The sequence below is a fragment of the Gambusia affinis genome, linkage group LG24, assembly GCF_019740435.1.
Source record: "Gambusia affinis linkage group LG24, SWU_Gaff_1.0, whole genome shotgun sequence".
Taxonomy (NCBI): Eukaryota; Metazoa; Chordata; class Actinopteri; order Cyprinodontiformes; family Poeciliidae; genus Gambusia; species Gambusia affinis.
In genome coordinates this window covers 5,018,544-5,035,420 of record NC_057891.1, presented here as the reverse complement: position 1 = coordinate 5,035,420, position 16,877 = coordinate 5,018,544, and the positions used below count along the sequence as shown (strand labels likewise).

Genomic DNA, 16,877 nt, shown 5'->3' with positions numbered 1-16,877 from the left:
TCACACAAAGCAATTTCCATTTAGCTAAAAAACAAACTGTTTTCGTTGAGATTTATTTATTTTTCTGATTTTATTTGTAAAAAACTTGAGTTGTTAAATAAAGTCCAAGTAGATATGTTGAATTTTGCAGCTTTGATGTGACAAAATGTTCAGTGAATCTTCGGTACGTAACATAATATTCGTTTACATTAACTAATTTATGCCAAAAAGGCCTAAAGACATAAAAGTCTGTGTTGTCCCTGTGAAAATCTGCAAAGTCTGCTGGACATTGACAGCCGCACGTGACCAGAAACAGGTGGTACCCTCATTTCTATTTTGGTCGTACAATATTTGGACAAGCGTTTTTGTCAGCCAAATCCATTAACAAAGGAACCTAGTTTGTTCAACTCCATGTCCTACGTCGGTTTCTAATGTCAAGTGTCGCATTGGATGCATAAAACAAGCTTTTAAATTGTAGTTTTTACAGCCAAGCAGGTAAAAAATCTCTGCAGAATTTGAATGAGGTCAAATGCATATGGTACGGAGCCGGCAGCCAAGAAGCACAGCTACGGTGTGTAAAGTCCCCCTCCTCTCCTCTCCGCTTCCCTCGTCCCTTCTCTCCTGGCAGTGTTGTGGCCTGGAGGCAAAGCTCCCACACAACAGACGGGACTCCCACTTCACAGCCTGCAGGGTGGAGCTGTCTCACTGCATAGACTGCTGCCAGCAGCACGGCGAGTCAAATCACTGTCGCAGAGGGGAGTGCCGATGCAGAACGCCGCTGTTTTTCCCATTTCTGTGGAAATTAGCAATGATTTTGTGTTTAGGAAACAATAGCCTGAAGGCAGGGAGATCAGCAGGGTTCCTGCTCACACTTGGGGAAAAGACAATGAAAACTGATCGTGGTGCATGGAGTCTCATTTGGAATAGGTTTAACGCTGTCTTTTTGTTGTTTTTTTCCCCCTAATTATTCTCTTTGGCTATGCTACGATGAATACACGTATTACTCATGGATAATGAGGGAAATCCTCCTTAGAAATGTGACGTCCAGTGGAGATTAGTAACACCTACAGCAGGTTCACTGGGTTTGTTGTGTGTTTGTATCAGAGAGCATCTGAGCAGTTTTCTTTCTGGTAAATTGCATAAAACGAATGTTGTACTATAAACATTACTGCTAGTTTTTTTATTTTATTTTATTTGAACTTGATTTTTCAAATATGGCATATTTTCTATACAATTCAACCAAAGACAAATATCTCCATTAAGGAGAAAATCTTCCTTAAGGCTCTTGATTTGGTCATCTCTGTTCACTAAGCCTTGGAAAGGTTTTCCAAATCCAGCAGATTGGGAAGCCGCCTCTGGGCTTTCAGAAGACTCTACAGATTTATTTATTTTTTCTGATTTAGTTCTGACGTTCAGCATGGCCTTTCCAAAACGTACTGGACAACTCGTCAGCTACGGTTTCCTAAAGATTTTGGGTTCAAACTGGGATTTGATTTCCGGTTCCATCCCCAGATCACAATACTACTGCTACCATGTTTCACTGTGGGTATGATGTTATTTTTCTGATGTTTTTTTTGTTTCAAAGATTGGCTTTCTAATCTTCTTTTCCCAATTACAACATAGCTTCACTTGGAGTCCAGTGGTGTCTCTCCCACTCTAACAATAAATTATACCAACCAGTCCACTCCACTTGCCACTGAAGCCTGTGTGACGTAAATTTCTCCATCCATATCTGCCCACTTGGTTTCGTTAGGACTCTCCAGGGACGTTTTTGTGCAGCTCAAATTTTGGTGGCCATGGTAACAGTGTGCCAATATTGAAAAGGATGCATTTTGGGTGTCTTTTTTTTTTCTTTTTTTTTTGACATTTTGTTGTTTTTACCTTTTAAGCCTCAGGATCTTGTTTCTCACATTTTCAGTTCCTTAAGCATTTTGATTCTTGCTCTGACTGTAGATATGAGCAAAGTTAGGTAAGAAACTATTGCATTGGAACCATTTCTGGACTTCTGAAGGTCAACCAACATCCACGTTGTTTGAATTATACACAAAATGGCAAAGCGTGCAAAAGTTTGTGAGTTTTCTAATCAACCACAACTTCAAAATCCAATATGGCCGCTCAGTAAACATGACAGCTGCAGTAATAAACTGCATTGGACCTGATGTCTCTTCCAAGTTAAACAATGTTATTTGCACCACAGTTTGTAAATTATTCCATGTAGGTTCTTCTTACAGTAACTTTTTATATATAATTTCTGAACTATTTATTGTGTGTTACAGTCTTTGTTTTAAAATCTAAATTTTAATCTTTTTCATTTCCTGATTTTTTTTCTTTTTTATTGTTTTTTTGTGACAACAAAATAATACATGTAAAATTTAATGTTTATATCATATTACGGTGTTATTCCCTCATCAAAAACATACCTGCAGTGTTGCCTTGATGCTTTCATACATGTTTGAGAAATCATAAAATCTCCATGGCAACCATTCAGTTGTGAAAAACACCCAGCTGGACATAGCCCCGCCTACAAGATGTAGCTCCTCCTCAGAGCTTCAATTTCTAAGCTTCTGAGTTTCGGTCTTACAGAGGAACCCTCCCCTATCGCTCCCCTACTCAGCTCCTTCAGACTAGTCAGCAGCAATTAGCAAACACCTGGTGAAAACTGGGCATTTGCTGAACTCATTATATGAGCTAATTCTATGTGAAATGCTGATAAAATTTTTTTTAAATGTTAGAGAAGCGATGTTGTGATGACTTCCTAAGGTAGGAGTTTCAGAAAGAGCATTAAATCGGTGATATTTGATATATACGGCATTTTTATGTCAATTGAAAATAACATAGTTACTTGATTATGCTATAAAAGGGTTCTAACGCTGCCCTTTTAAGAACTGTAAACACTTGGAATCCTCCAGGCCTGCAGGGGGCGCTAAGCACTTTTCAAAGTTCACTCACAACAGGACGCACTTTCATCTGAACCATTTAATGTTACAGTCACCACAATGAACATTTAATGACTATATAAAAGATGACATTTTCTACTATATTCCATATTTTAATTAGATATTTTATTAGTTACATTGTGTGATCCAAATGGGGGCGCTCTCCCGGCGGACTGCAGTGTGGAGGCAGCTGGCTGGAGGAGGAGTAGGAGGAGGAGAGCCTCTGCTATTGGCTCCTGCCTCCCTATAAATACAGCCAAATGGCATTTACCGGCACAGAGAAAGGCGGAGACAGCAGAGAGACAGGGACAGCAGAACTGGGAGTCACCCACTCTACGTCTCAACAGTCAGGACTGGACTCGTTTTTGGACCTGCGCGATCAATGAAGGAGAGACGGCCGTGTCAGAAGTCCTCTCTGAAATCCGGCATGGATCCCAGTCAGAGTGTGAAGTGTAAGATCGTGGTGGTGGGGGACAGCCAGTGTGGGAAGACCGCGCTGCTTCACGTGTTCGCCAAGGACTGCTTCCCTGAGGTGAGACCCGCAGCAGCATGCGTGACCTCCGTTTAACACCGCACACAGGGCAAACTTAGCGCATTGAGTGTTGCATGCATCTATAGTTGCAGTTTGACTTTAAAACATTGGTATCAGTGAAGCGCTGGTTTTCTTTGAAGTCTATATCCCAGCATGTGTCCCCTCTCAAACATCCACTCTGCGTGTTTCTTCCCCCACTCTAGAGCTACGTCCCCACGGTGTTTGAAAACTATACGGCCAGTTTTGAGATCGAAACGCAGCGGATCGAGCTGAGCTTGTGGGACACGTCAGGTAACCAACATCAGCCGCTTTCTGCTCTCTGTTTTGTCTCCGATGACATGTCCCAACATGCCGGGGGACTTGGACAAGCCCTCCTGCTGTGACTGTCCACTCACCCAAACGCCTGCGTGGATTAACGGGAAGTGGGTGTTTCCAGTAGACGTGGAGTGGTTACCGGCATCAAAGTATTTGATTTTGTAAATTAATTTACAGTTTCAAAACGCATTCTCAGTGAGTAACTAAGATTATTTTATGGAGTGAAGGAAAAACCACTCCTCCCCACCTGTTGCTGCACACTGCTGGCCAGCTGGCTGAAGGAAGGCTAGTACACATTACGTTACCATAAAATGGCATAAAGATGACATTAGCTTTTGATTAATTTAAAAGCAGTTGGATATAGTTTCATTTGGGGGTGTCAGCCAATCTTAATTATATTATGTGGCCTCATTTCTATTGTTGCCCTGGGCAACTGCCACTGAGACTTAGAAACTGAACTGTGGGTGACACTTTCTGGTTGTTAGCTAGCTGTGTAGCTAGTCCAACTAAATAAGATCATTGATATTATTTCTGTTTTTGTTTAGCTGGTAGATGGTTTCAGTGTTTCTTTTAAAACGCAAAAATCTTTTCGTTGGGTCTGGATTTGGGCTTTCCTTACCTTTTGCTGCACACTGCTGGTGAGCTGCCTGAAAGGAGGCGTTGGAGGAAAAATCTGACTGATAATATTTGCAACCAGGAAAAGTGTGGGAATGAAAGGAGCTCCCATCATCACTATTATTAAGCTAATATAGTGTAATTAGCTTAGCTAAATAACCCATGAACATCAGCTTCCTGGTAGGAAAATGAAAATAATTTAGGACTGAAATAAGGAGTATTTGCAGGAGTAAGAATAATTATTGCACTTCTGTTTTTCTCAATAGATTTATTTGGAAATTTTACACCAGCTAATATTTTAAAAATCCACATTTATTAAAATTTTACACTGTAAGACATGAAAGTTTTTTTGCTTAAAATATTTCTATACTCACATGTAAGAGTCATGCATTGTTTATGAGAAATTAAATTATGCTGTGACCCAGTTGTTTCAGTTTGTAGTTTATAAACTAAATCATTGAGTAAAACCATCATGTTTCGCAATATTGACACAAATTTTAAACGATTAAAAAATGGACATGATCAGATTGCTTTATTTTAAAACGGATAAGCAATAATTATGCTATTGCTGCTACCGTTTTGTAGCTGAGATTAGCAAGGTAATGAGCATGATTATTTGCTCACCGTATACCTTGACTAAAAAAAACACTTTAACGTTTACAGTTGCTAAACTGCTAATTTCTGTGAAGAAGTATCGTTTTCATTTCTTGGTTATTTGGATGTGCAGCTACGTTGGTGTCCTTGTGAGCAAATTGAAAGTGATTAAGCCAGCTGACTGGTAGTGTGCAGCATCCCAAGGGAAGTGTGGATCTACTCTCTGCCTCATTCATCTGATAGATGATGGGAATGCTGTGACGTCTGAATTGTTTAGTGGTTTTGAAACCTCTGGACTTTGATGCCAGAACCACCCAATGCCTCGTCAGGAGTTGTTTGCACAACGTCAGATTAGAAACCTTCATACCAACTTCACCTTTTGTCTACAGGGAAACATCTGTGACTGTTTAATCCAGGGGAAATTTCTGAAAGATTCCCAGCCAAGCTAAATCATAAACTTAAAAACATAAACTGAACAAGCCTCAAATTCATACATCTGGTGAACACACTCTGGAAATTCCTCCCACACTTCCCGTTTTTTTGTCTTCTTTTCTTTTTCATTCGAGTTGCACAATACATCCTCTCCACCCCTCAGTCATCCTTTTTATTCTCATGTATAGTTGAACTTTGTTAAGCGTCCAAAAGCAGCGGCTGTGTCCCAAGCCTGTGGGCTTTAAGTATGTAAACAAAATGCTCTATGCGTCCATCGATGCATGATCGGAGAAAACGGGCATAGCGGGGATGTGTGATTGAGGGCGTATGTTAAAAACGTCCAAGCATTTGGTCTGTGTGGGAGTGCTGGGCGGGGGACAAGCAGACAGCCAGCTGTTGCGGGTCTCTGGGTCTGGAATTCCAAATCGGCGTCTGAATAACTTCAGAGAATCCAACTTGAAACGTTTTCATTCCCTGGAAAGAGGCAAAACCTGAAAAACACCCGTAGACCCTGACTTTGTACATCTGAGAAGCAAAAGCAGCATCTCAAAGTTGACTTTCTTGCTTTTCTGCCTGTTGCTTTATTGGAGACAAAAAATGAAAGACTTTAATTTTGGACTAGAAGCCAGGAAATCAAGCTTGTGTGTGTGCTGTGGAAGTAAAAAGGGTGAAGAAATGAGATCCATCCAGAGCAAGAGTTTTGGTTTATTACACTGTTGGCTGGCTGCCCCGAGTCATTTCTCTTTTTCTCTTTGCTTCATAAAACAGAAAGGAGAGAAGAAGGAAGGAGGGGGTATGTTTCCTATTAGATCACTGGGGTTTAGAAGGAGCAAGATACCTCTACCCTGCCCCCTACATATAGCCCTAACCCCCACCCAAAACCCAACACGCACACTTCCAGTGACCGATTGATGGAGCTTTCAGCTTGACTGGTCCCTTTGTAGAGACACCCATCGGCCACAGCCAATCCAATCGATCTCTTATCTCCTGAGGTGTGCTGGGAAGGGAGGATGGGGGCGGGTTGGTGTTGGTGTTTGTGTGACGCAGCCCTGTAAACCCCCGATCACGCTCTCCGACAAAGCCCAGCATGCAGACACGAGGACAAAGTCATATAAACACACCTCCACATGCAAAGACGCTCTTTGTTCTGCGAGTGGCTTAATGAGCTGCCTGGAGTGTGTTTTAGTGCGAGTGTTTGAAAAGGGAAGGCGATGGGTGTAATTTGGGTCATTAAGGTAAATTCCTGCCAGTTGCACAGCTTTCCAATTGCCCCCCTTTGCACCCCAACCTCCTCCTTAACACACCCACCCAGCTTGTTGGAGCTAGCTTTGGCTTTCCACTCCCAGGGTGAGGTCTGTAGGGTTTCAGCGGACGCTTTGATGCTTCTCATTTCTTTCAGCGGCAGAGGAAGTGGTTTACATTGTCTGTCTGTCTGCCAGTGGGTCTGAATGAGCAGCAGAGGTGTTTGAGAGTCAAAGAGGAAGAAATAGACGGTGGGGGGAACCTCGGAGGTCTGACACCTGCATGCCTGAGGTCTGACTTCAGTTTATGAAGGAAAAATGATCAAAGGTAACATCCCAGAACAATCTACAGCTCCCATAAAGACCGACAATTACCCTTAACTGCACAATGTTTGGGTTAGAAAGTTTCTGAAAATGACAACTTGACACACCTTGGAACAATTTGAGAATCATAGCAGGTGGCTACGAATACAGTTTGTGATGCACCAATCAAACAGCCAATCAAAAGTTTTACTTTATTGAACGTAGTGAAAGTAAAGTTTAGGATCAATCAGAATGGTCAGCTATATGTTTGCAACAACTTAAATGTATCCTGCTAGCCTTACTATTATCTCTAGTTTTTTCTTGCAGCCTGAATGAACTGTAACACATTCTAGAAAAAACACTTAACCAATGCTGAAATGGATAAATTAAAGTAATTTTTGATCAATAACCAGGTGTGCTGATGTCAGCTCTACTTGGTACCGCGCGAGTTTTCGTTTGCTAATATGAAAACTTTTAGCATCACTATCCAATCAGCCAGTCACCCTTTAGCTGATCAAGCTGGTTCCAGTTGCAAATCAGTTTCTTTGTGATGCTGTCAGGGTGGCTGCACAATATGGCTGCTAAGTATGATAATAACAATGTCTATTACAATAAACATAAATGGACACAAAGAAAACCTCAGTTAAACATGAAGTCTGCTAAGAAAATTGCTGCCCAATTGGTGCATCTTTGATAATTTTTGTTTGAAATTCTTACGATGTCGCCAGTGTTGCAATATGATAAACAAACTCATTGCTTAGCTCTCTTTCCTCTGAATTCACCAGTAGCCTGGTCTGTTTTGCCATTTGCTGAGAGGAATCGGGGTGTTTGCTTTGAAAGCAGCTGTTTGTTTCATTTGGCGACGACAAAATGACTGAACACTTTATAGCTGCAGGCGGCAAAACCAAAAGAACCCGTTTCAAAATGTGTTTACTACCGTTGAGATTGAAGCAGAAGTGAATCTGTCACCACTGAAGGTTACTTTGCTTACTGAAAGTTAGTGTTTGTTGTATTTTCTTTAACCTACTGTTTGTGTGTCCCCTTTCTAATGCCGCTCTGGGCATCCGCCCACATGCCCGATCTCACAAATCATATCAAGTCATGTGACTTATTGTTTATAAGACGATGTTGATGAAAGCAGCTTTATGTTGTATTTAATATGCAGTCAATTACTAATTTGTTATGGTTCTAATCCCGACCTACGGAGGTCTAATCTGAATGAATGTTGGCGCAAAAATCAGGAAATGAATCAGAATTTGTGTTTTAGAGAAGCTATAAAGTATCTTTTAAGTTTAGAAAGATCAGATGAACACAACACTGAAGAGGTGATGTTCATACTGTCATGTCAGCAAATCAAACGGAGTCTATTTGTGGAGTTTGGTGCATCTGTTGCCTGGACAGCTTAGCGTTGGACCGCTTCTTGCCCCTGTTAGGCTGCACGCTGCCACCTCCTTTCCTCCCGCCGGCCAGCGTTGGTTCGACTCACATTTCTGGACTCAGCGAATTGGAGCCGCATGTCTGGCATTCCTGAGACTAAAGGTTTCTACTTCCTCCTCTACAAAGACAGCTATTGTACCCAGCAGAACCCTGATCCCCAGCCAGTGAAAGAGAAGTGCCACAGATCACTAAAAGCCCCACCTCGTTTCCAAGGAGGAGGGGGAAATTGAATCATGGTGGAATCTGGCTGACCGGTGATGTGATGGGGGATAGTGTGTCAGCTGAAACGCAGGGATCCTGGGAGAGATTACTCCACTTCCTGTCTGCTAATGTCATGGAAAGATTCTCTGTGTGATGTTACACCTTGACATTAAAATCTGTCGGGTCTTTGGATTCTTGGCTCTCAGTGTCTGTAAGTCCCGCCAGCATAGTAATGAGAAACACAGGACTGCCTTGCATGTTTTTTCTTCTTTTTTGAAAGCATTTGTCATAAAACATTCAGATGTTGTTAATTTGGTGCAATTCCAGAATACAATTGTATTTTTGGTACACTAGGGACAAATAACAGTTCTGTAAGAACATCTATTTGGTTTTTGGAATAGAAAAGTGAGGTTCTCATGTAATAGATTACTAAAGAATTTAGTAATTAAATATTCTGAATAGTCAAAGAAAATCTGCATGTTCTACATATTTTTCATTTAGTCACTTGAGCTTTTTATGCACTATTTGCCTAAATTGCAATAACACAGCAGTCCTGTAGTGTACACTTGATTATTTGTACATTAAATGACAATTTTCTGGCTTAAAAGATTAATAATTGGATTGCAACGGTTCTAAATAAGAATTTTTCTTGCAGAATTTGAACCACATGAAACTAAAACTTGAATTCTGAGTGAAACATATTTATTTTCTTTCTGTTATTATCATTATTAATGCAAAATGTAAATGTTTTTGTACATTTTTATGTCTTTGAGTGTGGTGTTCTTCCAGAAAAATACCTTTTTTGATCCAATTAGTGATTAATTGATTACTAAATTAATTGACAGTTATTTCAATATATGACTAATCAAAGTCCTAATCTTAGAGCAAAAACCCATAGAGAAATTAACTCTTAACATACCATCTCTATGGTATTGTACGGTGGTGGCAGCATCATGCGGTGTGGATTCTTTTGTTCAGCTGGAACAGTGAAACTGGTTAGATTTGATATGAACTGGAAGAGAACATAATGGCAGAGAAAACAGAAACGAGACAAAACGTGGAAATGTTCAAGGGGTGCACATACTTTCGGAAAAGCACCAAATGAACTAAACTTACTGCAAGCTGGAAAGATGCATTAAAATCCCCAAATGTTGCTTTTAGACTCTTGAATACATGACGCTATGCATTACAACTATACGTGCTCACACCGAGCACCTCAATGGCTGCATTTACGGCGGCAGATGTCTCCGTAACCACAGCAACCGCACAAGGTACAGGCTGAGGTTACTTCAGTTTAATTTGCTTCTTGTCCTTGGTCGTGTTAGTTAGTGAGGAGCTACGTGTGTGCGCTGCAGCAATACGAGCACAGCCGCTGTTTTTTGTTTCTACAGGTGGCCCCACTGGGTTTAGCACCTTTTTCCAATCCCCACCCTGTCAGTTCTGCACAACTATGTTAGCTATGCGCTAAAACAGCAGACTTGCTGCCAGGCTTCCAGCCTGTCGGATGCATCTGGTTTGCTTCACATCTGTATGCGAGATAAAGCAAAAATGCAATCTGAAAGATGAGTATTTAAAAGAAAAGCCTCATCCTGAAGAACATGGGAGTTTGAATATTGCATGAAGAGACTCTGGTTTGTTTCCGACATTTGGTGGAGTCTCTTGTCCCCGACGCTGTGGAAAACAGTCGGCTCCTAATGAGGACCACGGTGGAAGTTTGGTTACCTACCATCTGTTTTCTCTTGTGTGGTTAGTTGTGCACAACAGCATTGCGTTGCTGTGAGGAAATTGTGTGGAAAAGGACAGAGTGGGGGGGTTAGAGTCTCGTCACCCTTCCAGATTTAGAGATCCTGCGGGAGAACAATGACAGGAGCTAATTATGCTGCAACGATCACCAGGCTGCGCTGCGTGTCGTCAGTGGGATCGCCTCTTATCTTCCCAGCTGGCAGAAAGATGACCTAAAACTAGTTTATGATGCAGCGCTGCATACTTCAGCATTCCACATGTTTTTCCACTCATGTTGTACTGCACTTAAAATGTTTTAAGAGAGTAATCTGGAGTTTAACATGCAGACATATTCACAGAAATCCATTCGGATTCGTCAGTACCTCACACTCTGCACGTCTGTAGCTTTGATATGCGACTCGTTTATGTGGCCTGATGAAAAATATTCAAATCGTTGTAAAATGTCAGCCGACTCCACAGCTTACCCTTTGGTTGGAAGGTCTTTATTTTTCCACTGATTTGAGAAAAAAGACTCAATGCAATCTGGTTGTAATATCAGTGATTTAATATTAAACATGAATTCATATTAGTTTCTAATATTAAAAGGGTTAAAACTCTTTTAAACAGTTTTAGCGGTGATGATGATAAAGCCGATAGTTAGCCAAAGATTTCCTATTAGATACGAGATCTGTTCTTTAGAAATGTCCAGTAAAGATGGCAACATAAATAAATTGGTGTCAAGTCCAGGTTAAACACAAGAAGTGCAAACAAAAACAGAATATCCATGTTTTTTCACACATCAGCTTTATTTGAAAGGCCTGGAGGTGTTGTTTGAAACGGTGTCTCCCCTTATCCCATTGTTTGGATTAGGGACCGTATCACTCCCAGAATGCAGAAGTTTGTTTTTCTGCATTTGATGGAGCATTCCTGTCGTTTCCTCACAGCAATATTCAGAAAAAATAAAGATCCCAGGGGAAACTTGAGTTACCAAAAACAAAATTCCCAGGATTCTTGGCAGTTTAGTGCCTGTGGTCATCTTTTGCCGTCATGTGATCTCGACCCACCTTTACTTCTCGGCCCGTCCTCCCCTCCTTGCTCTTCCTCTCCAGAAATGTCTCAGTCTGGCTGAGGGATGGGCGCCTCCCTACACATGGTTTTAATTTAACGAAGACATTTCCTCACTCCAAACTTCTCAGTTTCTATACCTCTTTTTTTCTTTTTATCTGGTACTCAGCATATTTTTCTACTAATGCACTATTTGTTTTTCTCCTTGTTGCTATGGATTATGGCTAAATTGCAATTATGTCATAGTGTCAACCGTTTATGCAGAGATTTCTCCCTGTGTGTACACATTTCTGTAGATTCTGTTAAAGCCTTTAAATGTTTTAAGACCACAACATCTAAAGAATATTTGAGAAATGACTAATCAGATTTGTTGTTTTAAGTTTTGTGACGTCCTTGTGTTTCAGGATCTCCGTACTACGACAATGTGAGGCCCCTGTCCTACCCAGACTCGGACGCAGTCCTCATCTGTTTCGACATCAGCCGGCCCGAAACCCTGGACAGCGTATTAAAAAAGGTACGCCGCTGCTTTCCAGATTCAAAAGCTTTACTTGGATAGTCTGGGTGTAATAAATCGGTCTTATGAAGAGGCCCAACAAAACCAAACGTCTGCATTCACAAGGCATTACTTCACATCATGAGATCAGATGTGGCTACAAATAAAGACAAGGTGAAGTCTCTCAAGAGATTCAGGTGTTGCTTAAACACCAGCAGCTCTGACGAGGTTGCTTAGTGATCAACCTCTGACTCTTGTTCCTGCTGACTACCATGTGTCGTCTGGTCCGATTTGTCCGTTCTGGTCTGGCGCAAAGCCAGTCACATTTTTTTTAAATTGTTAACATTACACGACAAAAACCGAGACACAGCTTGATGCTTCCCAGTCGTCTGTGCGCTTCCACTGATGGCAAGCTCATTTTGAATAATTGAGGTCACGCGTCAAGGTCTGCCAGTGTTCCACGTCTTGTTTATTTGGCTTAAAGTAAGAATGTGGAATGTAATCCCCCCCTGAGGGGAAGAAAACCGACATGCAAAACCTCAGTTCTCAGTGCTAGTTTAGGGTCTAAAATGCAGATTAAAATCTTTTATCTCAACATACAACATTTGAAATAAAAAAAAACTATTTATGGGACTTGTTTGTCAGATGTTGTACCTCAAGATTTCAGCATTTAGTTATGTGATGATTGCATTGTGTAAAACAACTTCCTCTTCACGTGTTAATGAACTTGATCTCCTGACCCTTTGGTCAATCGGCCTTGAGGCACAATAGCCCCAGATTACGACCCAAACCGATCAGAGCATTTATTGTTCAGGAGGAAATGTGGGGATTATTTGTAGCTCCGTTCCAAGGTTTAAAGCATTGGGGGCTCCAGGAAGTGCCGGTTTTAACCTTTGTACGAGAGAGACCAGGTGACTGTGGGGCTTGAACTCGTGGGATTTCTATTCAGGACGTTCTGGCCTGCATGAGCAAAGGTGTTTTTATACTTAAGTTGGCAGCGTTGTGATTAAATCACCTGTTTTAAACTTGAGACTACAGAGGAAATCAGTCAATCGATTTGGGGGGAAATTTATTAAAATACTCTGTGATCTCAGAGTGTTTTTCTTCTGCAGTGGAAAGGGGAGATCCAGGAGTTTTGTCCCAACACGAAGATGCTGTTAGTTGGCTGCAAGTCGGACCTGCGCACCGACCTCGGTACCCTGGTAGAGCTGTCCAACCATCGGCAAAACCCAGTTTCCTATGACCAGGTATTCAGCGCTTTATTATCTTTCCTACTCCTACATTAGATGGAAACAATACAGGAGTTTTTACCAGCCTTTCTGCTATATTTGATCGTTAAATATTAATAATAATAGAATTAGAGGTGAGTGACAGAGCAGTCTCTGGTACACAGCTTTTCAGTTTAACAGAATATTACTGTTACTTGAAAAGGCAGAGAAAATGATTTCAGAATTGACACTACTAGCATTTAGCGTGGTTAGCATTGCTAACAAGTAGGTTAGCTTTCACATTCTGGGAGAGATCATGCTTAAACCGTTTTTCTTCCCAGGGCTTCAACATGGCCAAGCAGATCTCAGCGCCTTACATCGAGTGTTCGGCCCAGCAGTCGGAAAACAGCGTCAGGGACATTTTCCACGTAGCCACGCTGGCCTGCATCAACAAGAACAGCAAAAACTCCAAACGAAGCAAGACTGTGCGCGCCAACAAGAGGATTTCACACATGCCCAGTCGGCCTGACCTGGCAGCCGTCTCCACGGATCTCCGGAAAGACAAAGCCAAAAGTTGCTCTGTCATGTGACTTGTCAGACTGCGGTGGGAGGGGGGTATCAGACTAAAGAAAATGAGGACAGCGCATTAGTGCAAGCAGGGAGCTTAGGGGCAAAGCCCTGTCCTGCATGCTAAAAAACCCTTATTTGTCTCAAAAGGGTTTTTTTATAAGCTTCAATTCGTATAAGTGTTACTGGAATATTCTGCTCCAATGAGAACTCGTTGAGTAATCGTGTCCCAGTCGATGTACCCCCACCTCAGCTACCACCAGTCCCACCAGAGGAGGAAGCTATCAGTCAGTTGGCTATCAATTCTGGGAGGAGACCCGCTTCCTCTGAGGACAAAGCGGATGCAGTCAAGGCTTTCCTCACCAACAGGAAATGAGCAGGAGGAGTGATGTCATTAAGAGACCATCACATTTAAAGGGTTTTAGAACATGCAGTCTTTTGAATAGGAGCCAAAGCTACGGCAAACTGTGGCCTATGAAGATTTAAAAAAAAAAGAAGTGCAGGTTCAAAGACTTATTTAAGGCTTTCAACTCATCACTGTGGTTTGGAACTGATTCACTTTTACCTCTGCTCCTGTTACTGTCGGTGTGTGTGCAGAGGAGTCCCTGTTTCTGATACTGTTGTTGGTTAAATGTGAAGTTGTTGGTGTGCAACTGCATCTTTGTTTCTGCTCTGATTCTGTTGGTTTCATCCTCACTCTTCCGATGGTTGCATTCAGTCGCCACAACCAGCAGTTTCTGAAGTAAGATTGAAGGTTTTAAACCTTCGAACCATTGGTTCACCACTATGTAGCAAGAGAAAGCTGAAAGTATTGTGCAAAAATCTCAACTTCCTAGAGTTTAGCTTACCCCACAGGTTCTACATGTCACTCTAGATGGAGGTTGAGGTTCAAAACTTTGAAATTGCTAATGTGTTCAAAGTGTTCATAACCAGCAAATATCTAACTGTAAAATCCAAACAAATTTTTTTTTGTGTGTGGATTTTATTCCAGGTTTAAATTTGTAAGCAGCAAAATTTTCTTAGCCTTTTAGTCATTAAGCTAATGTGTTTTAACTCACTCATTAGCTAATCTAGGCTAAATGACAATATGGCTGCTGCAGCTAACAGTCTCCCGAGTTGGTTAGCATCTTATTTCAGATTATTTTCCCAGTATAATCTACTAGACCATTGCTCAAAATTAAAATATTCTTGTCTGTATATTTGAATCTAGAACTGCATTATCTAATTAGCTCATTTAATTTTACTACAAACTCAAATTCGGACAAAAAACTACAAGCCAAAATTTAACCACTGAACCTTAATCCAAAATTATAAAGGTGAACCCAACAATTCTTGAGTGGTAAAGGTTCATTAGCATATTTGCCAATGAGCTAATTAGTTAGTTAGCTAACTTGTTTGCAACAATTGAATTTCAGCAAACTGTACATGTGTCAGAGGGATTCTTCTAAATGGCATAATGCAAATAATGGGTCCTGATTACAACTGATAGGGTTTTGGGGTGTTAGCCGTTAGCTAGCATCTGCCAACTTTCATCAGTTAACCACTGTGAGTTTAGTTTTTTATTTTGAATATATTTTGCAATTTGTTTCACTTCAAACTAGGAAGGCTAGACTGTTTCCAGGCAGTAATCACCTGTTAGCCTTTCACCTAATTAGCTAGTTGGCTCACTCATTAGCTAACTCGTCCATTTCAGCAGTTCTCCTCTATAAGTGTACAGCCAAATTTGTCAGGATGTTAGCTGCCTAGCTAACATTTATTAGCTAGGCAGCTAATAAATGTTAGTAGCTGCCTAGTATCATTTCCTACTTGAACATGACTCGAATAATTAGTTTGTACTTTCTTGTTTGAATGGTCTGAAATATTGACTGTTTAAGTAAATATCAATCATTATTAAAGGCATCGATGCACTTTCAATTGAAGTCACTGCCATAAAAGTTTTTCTCAACAGTGCTGTCTCATTCTGCAGCACTTTGCCCAAACTTTTATCCTCATGTTCCAACCTGTCCTATCTGTGTACACTCATGTTTTCTTGAATGTTATCACCTTCAAAATGTCTTTTGCCAATGTTGTTGCCACGATATTTATTGAATTATATATTTTCCCTTTTAGAATAAATAAAATGAATTAAAATGCTCTCTGTTCTGTTTATTTGAAAGTAGCTGAAATGGTAATGGACTTGTCTAGATTTGTGGTGTTTTCCTGACAGCAGATGTATATAAGATGCATTGACTTTTCTTGTATATGTATGTAGTAGGAAGTGTTGCATAATGAAAAAATTTCATCTGTGTCCAGTGGATTTGACGCCGAGAGACAAGCCGATCTCTTTTTATTGTTCTGAGTTTTATTGTTCTGAGTTGAATTCACTGCAAAGCTAGATTGGTTGTATATCAGATAGTATAACAAATCCGAAACAAAGTGCTTGAATTGGTTTGTACAGTGTTGTATTTTGCTCGTCAGTGTTAACATAAACCTCTTCAGACTGACAACTGTTTCCTTTCAGAAAAACAAGCTGAACTTGAGTCCTTGTTGGTTGAGACATCACTGTGAAAAGCAGGTTTTGTCGCTGCTTGGAACAAACAGTTCTCTGTGAGTGAGACTGAATAGGCTTGTCTACTTATAAGGCTAAAGTATCACTAGACGCAGACAGTTTCGTACGAGTCCTGGTAAATTCCTGGGGGCTACCGAGCATAGAAACTGCTTTTGCTCACACAGCAATCCTATAAATCACTCAGTGACTTCATCAGATGCATAGGGAGTGAGATGCATTGGCTTGTCAGTGGCAGGAAAACAGGTCTGTCAGGTGAAAAATAAACATGGGTGATAAAAGACGCACAATTGTTCACCTTATGACGGCAAGCATGAAGCATTTTTCCAGGTAATTTGCAGTAGGTTGAGATTCTAGCCAAGTTTTCCCTACTTTTCAAAGTGACGTAATTCCACTGAACTGACCTTGGTACAGCTTAAAGAAAAAGAGTATTATTGGGAGAAATATGCCTTCAAATCAAAACTCCTATAATATTTCTTGACTGAAATGAAGCCCATTAGCATGAACTTGTTGAAAGGTAATAAAGTGTACTTTTCACCGCTATAAAGTGTGTGAGGGTGAAGTAGAAACCCCTGGCAGAAGGCCCAGTTCAAGGGATCTTCAACTCACACCTCCAGGAGAGTTTGCCTCATGTACCGAGGGAGTTTGGAGACATGGAGTCTGCATGGACCCACACAGCAGACGGAACATAA

General features: G+C 41.0%; 1 protein-coding gene across 1 annotated transcript; it reads left to right on the top strand.

Moving 5' to 3' along the window:
• The first annotated feature begins 3,182 nt into the window (after positions 1-3,182).
• Positions 3,183-15,773, top strand: rnd3a (Rho family GTPase 3a). The gene is made up of 5 exons (XM_044109958.1): positions 3,183-3,447; positions 3,651-3,738; positions 11,777-11,886; positions 12,978-13,112; positions 13,415-15,773. Exons 1-5 carry the CDS (start codon positions 3,298-3,300, stop codon positions 13,661-13,663), a joined length of 732 nt encoding a protein of 243 aa, XP_043965893.1. The 5' UTR covers positions 3,183-3,297; the 3' UTR covers positions 13,664-15,773.
• The last annotated feature ends 1,104 nt before the right edge of the window (positions 15,774-16,877 follow it).

Bases quoted from the DNA above. Each gene is read 5' to 3' on its own strand.
- rnd3a (XM_044109958.1), top strand. From the start codon at position 3,298: ATGAAGGAGAGACGGCCGTGTCAGAAGTCCTCTCTGAAATCCGGCATG. The intron at 3,739-11,776 runs GTAACCAACATC...CTTGTGTTTCAG, and splicing joins GAGCTTGTGGGACACGTCAG to GATCTCCGTACTACGACAAT. The intron at 11,887-12,977 runs GTACGCCGCTGC...TTTCTTCTGCAG, and splicing joins TGGACAGCGTATTAAAAAAG to TGGAAAGGGGAGATCCAGGA.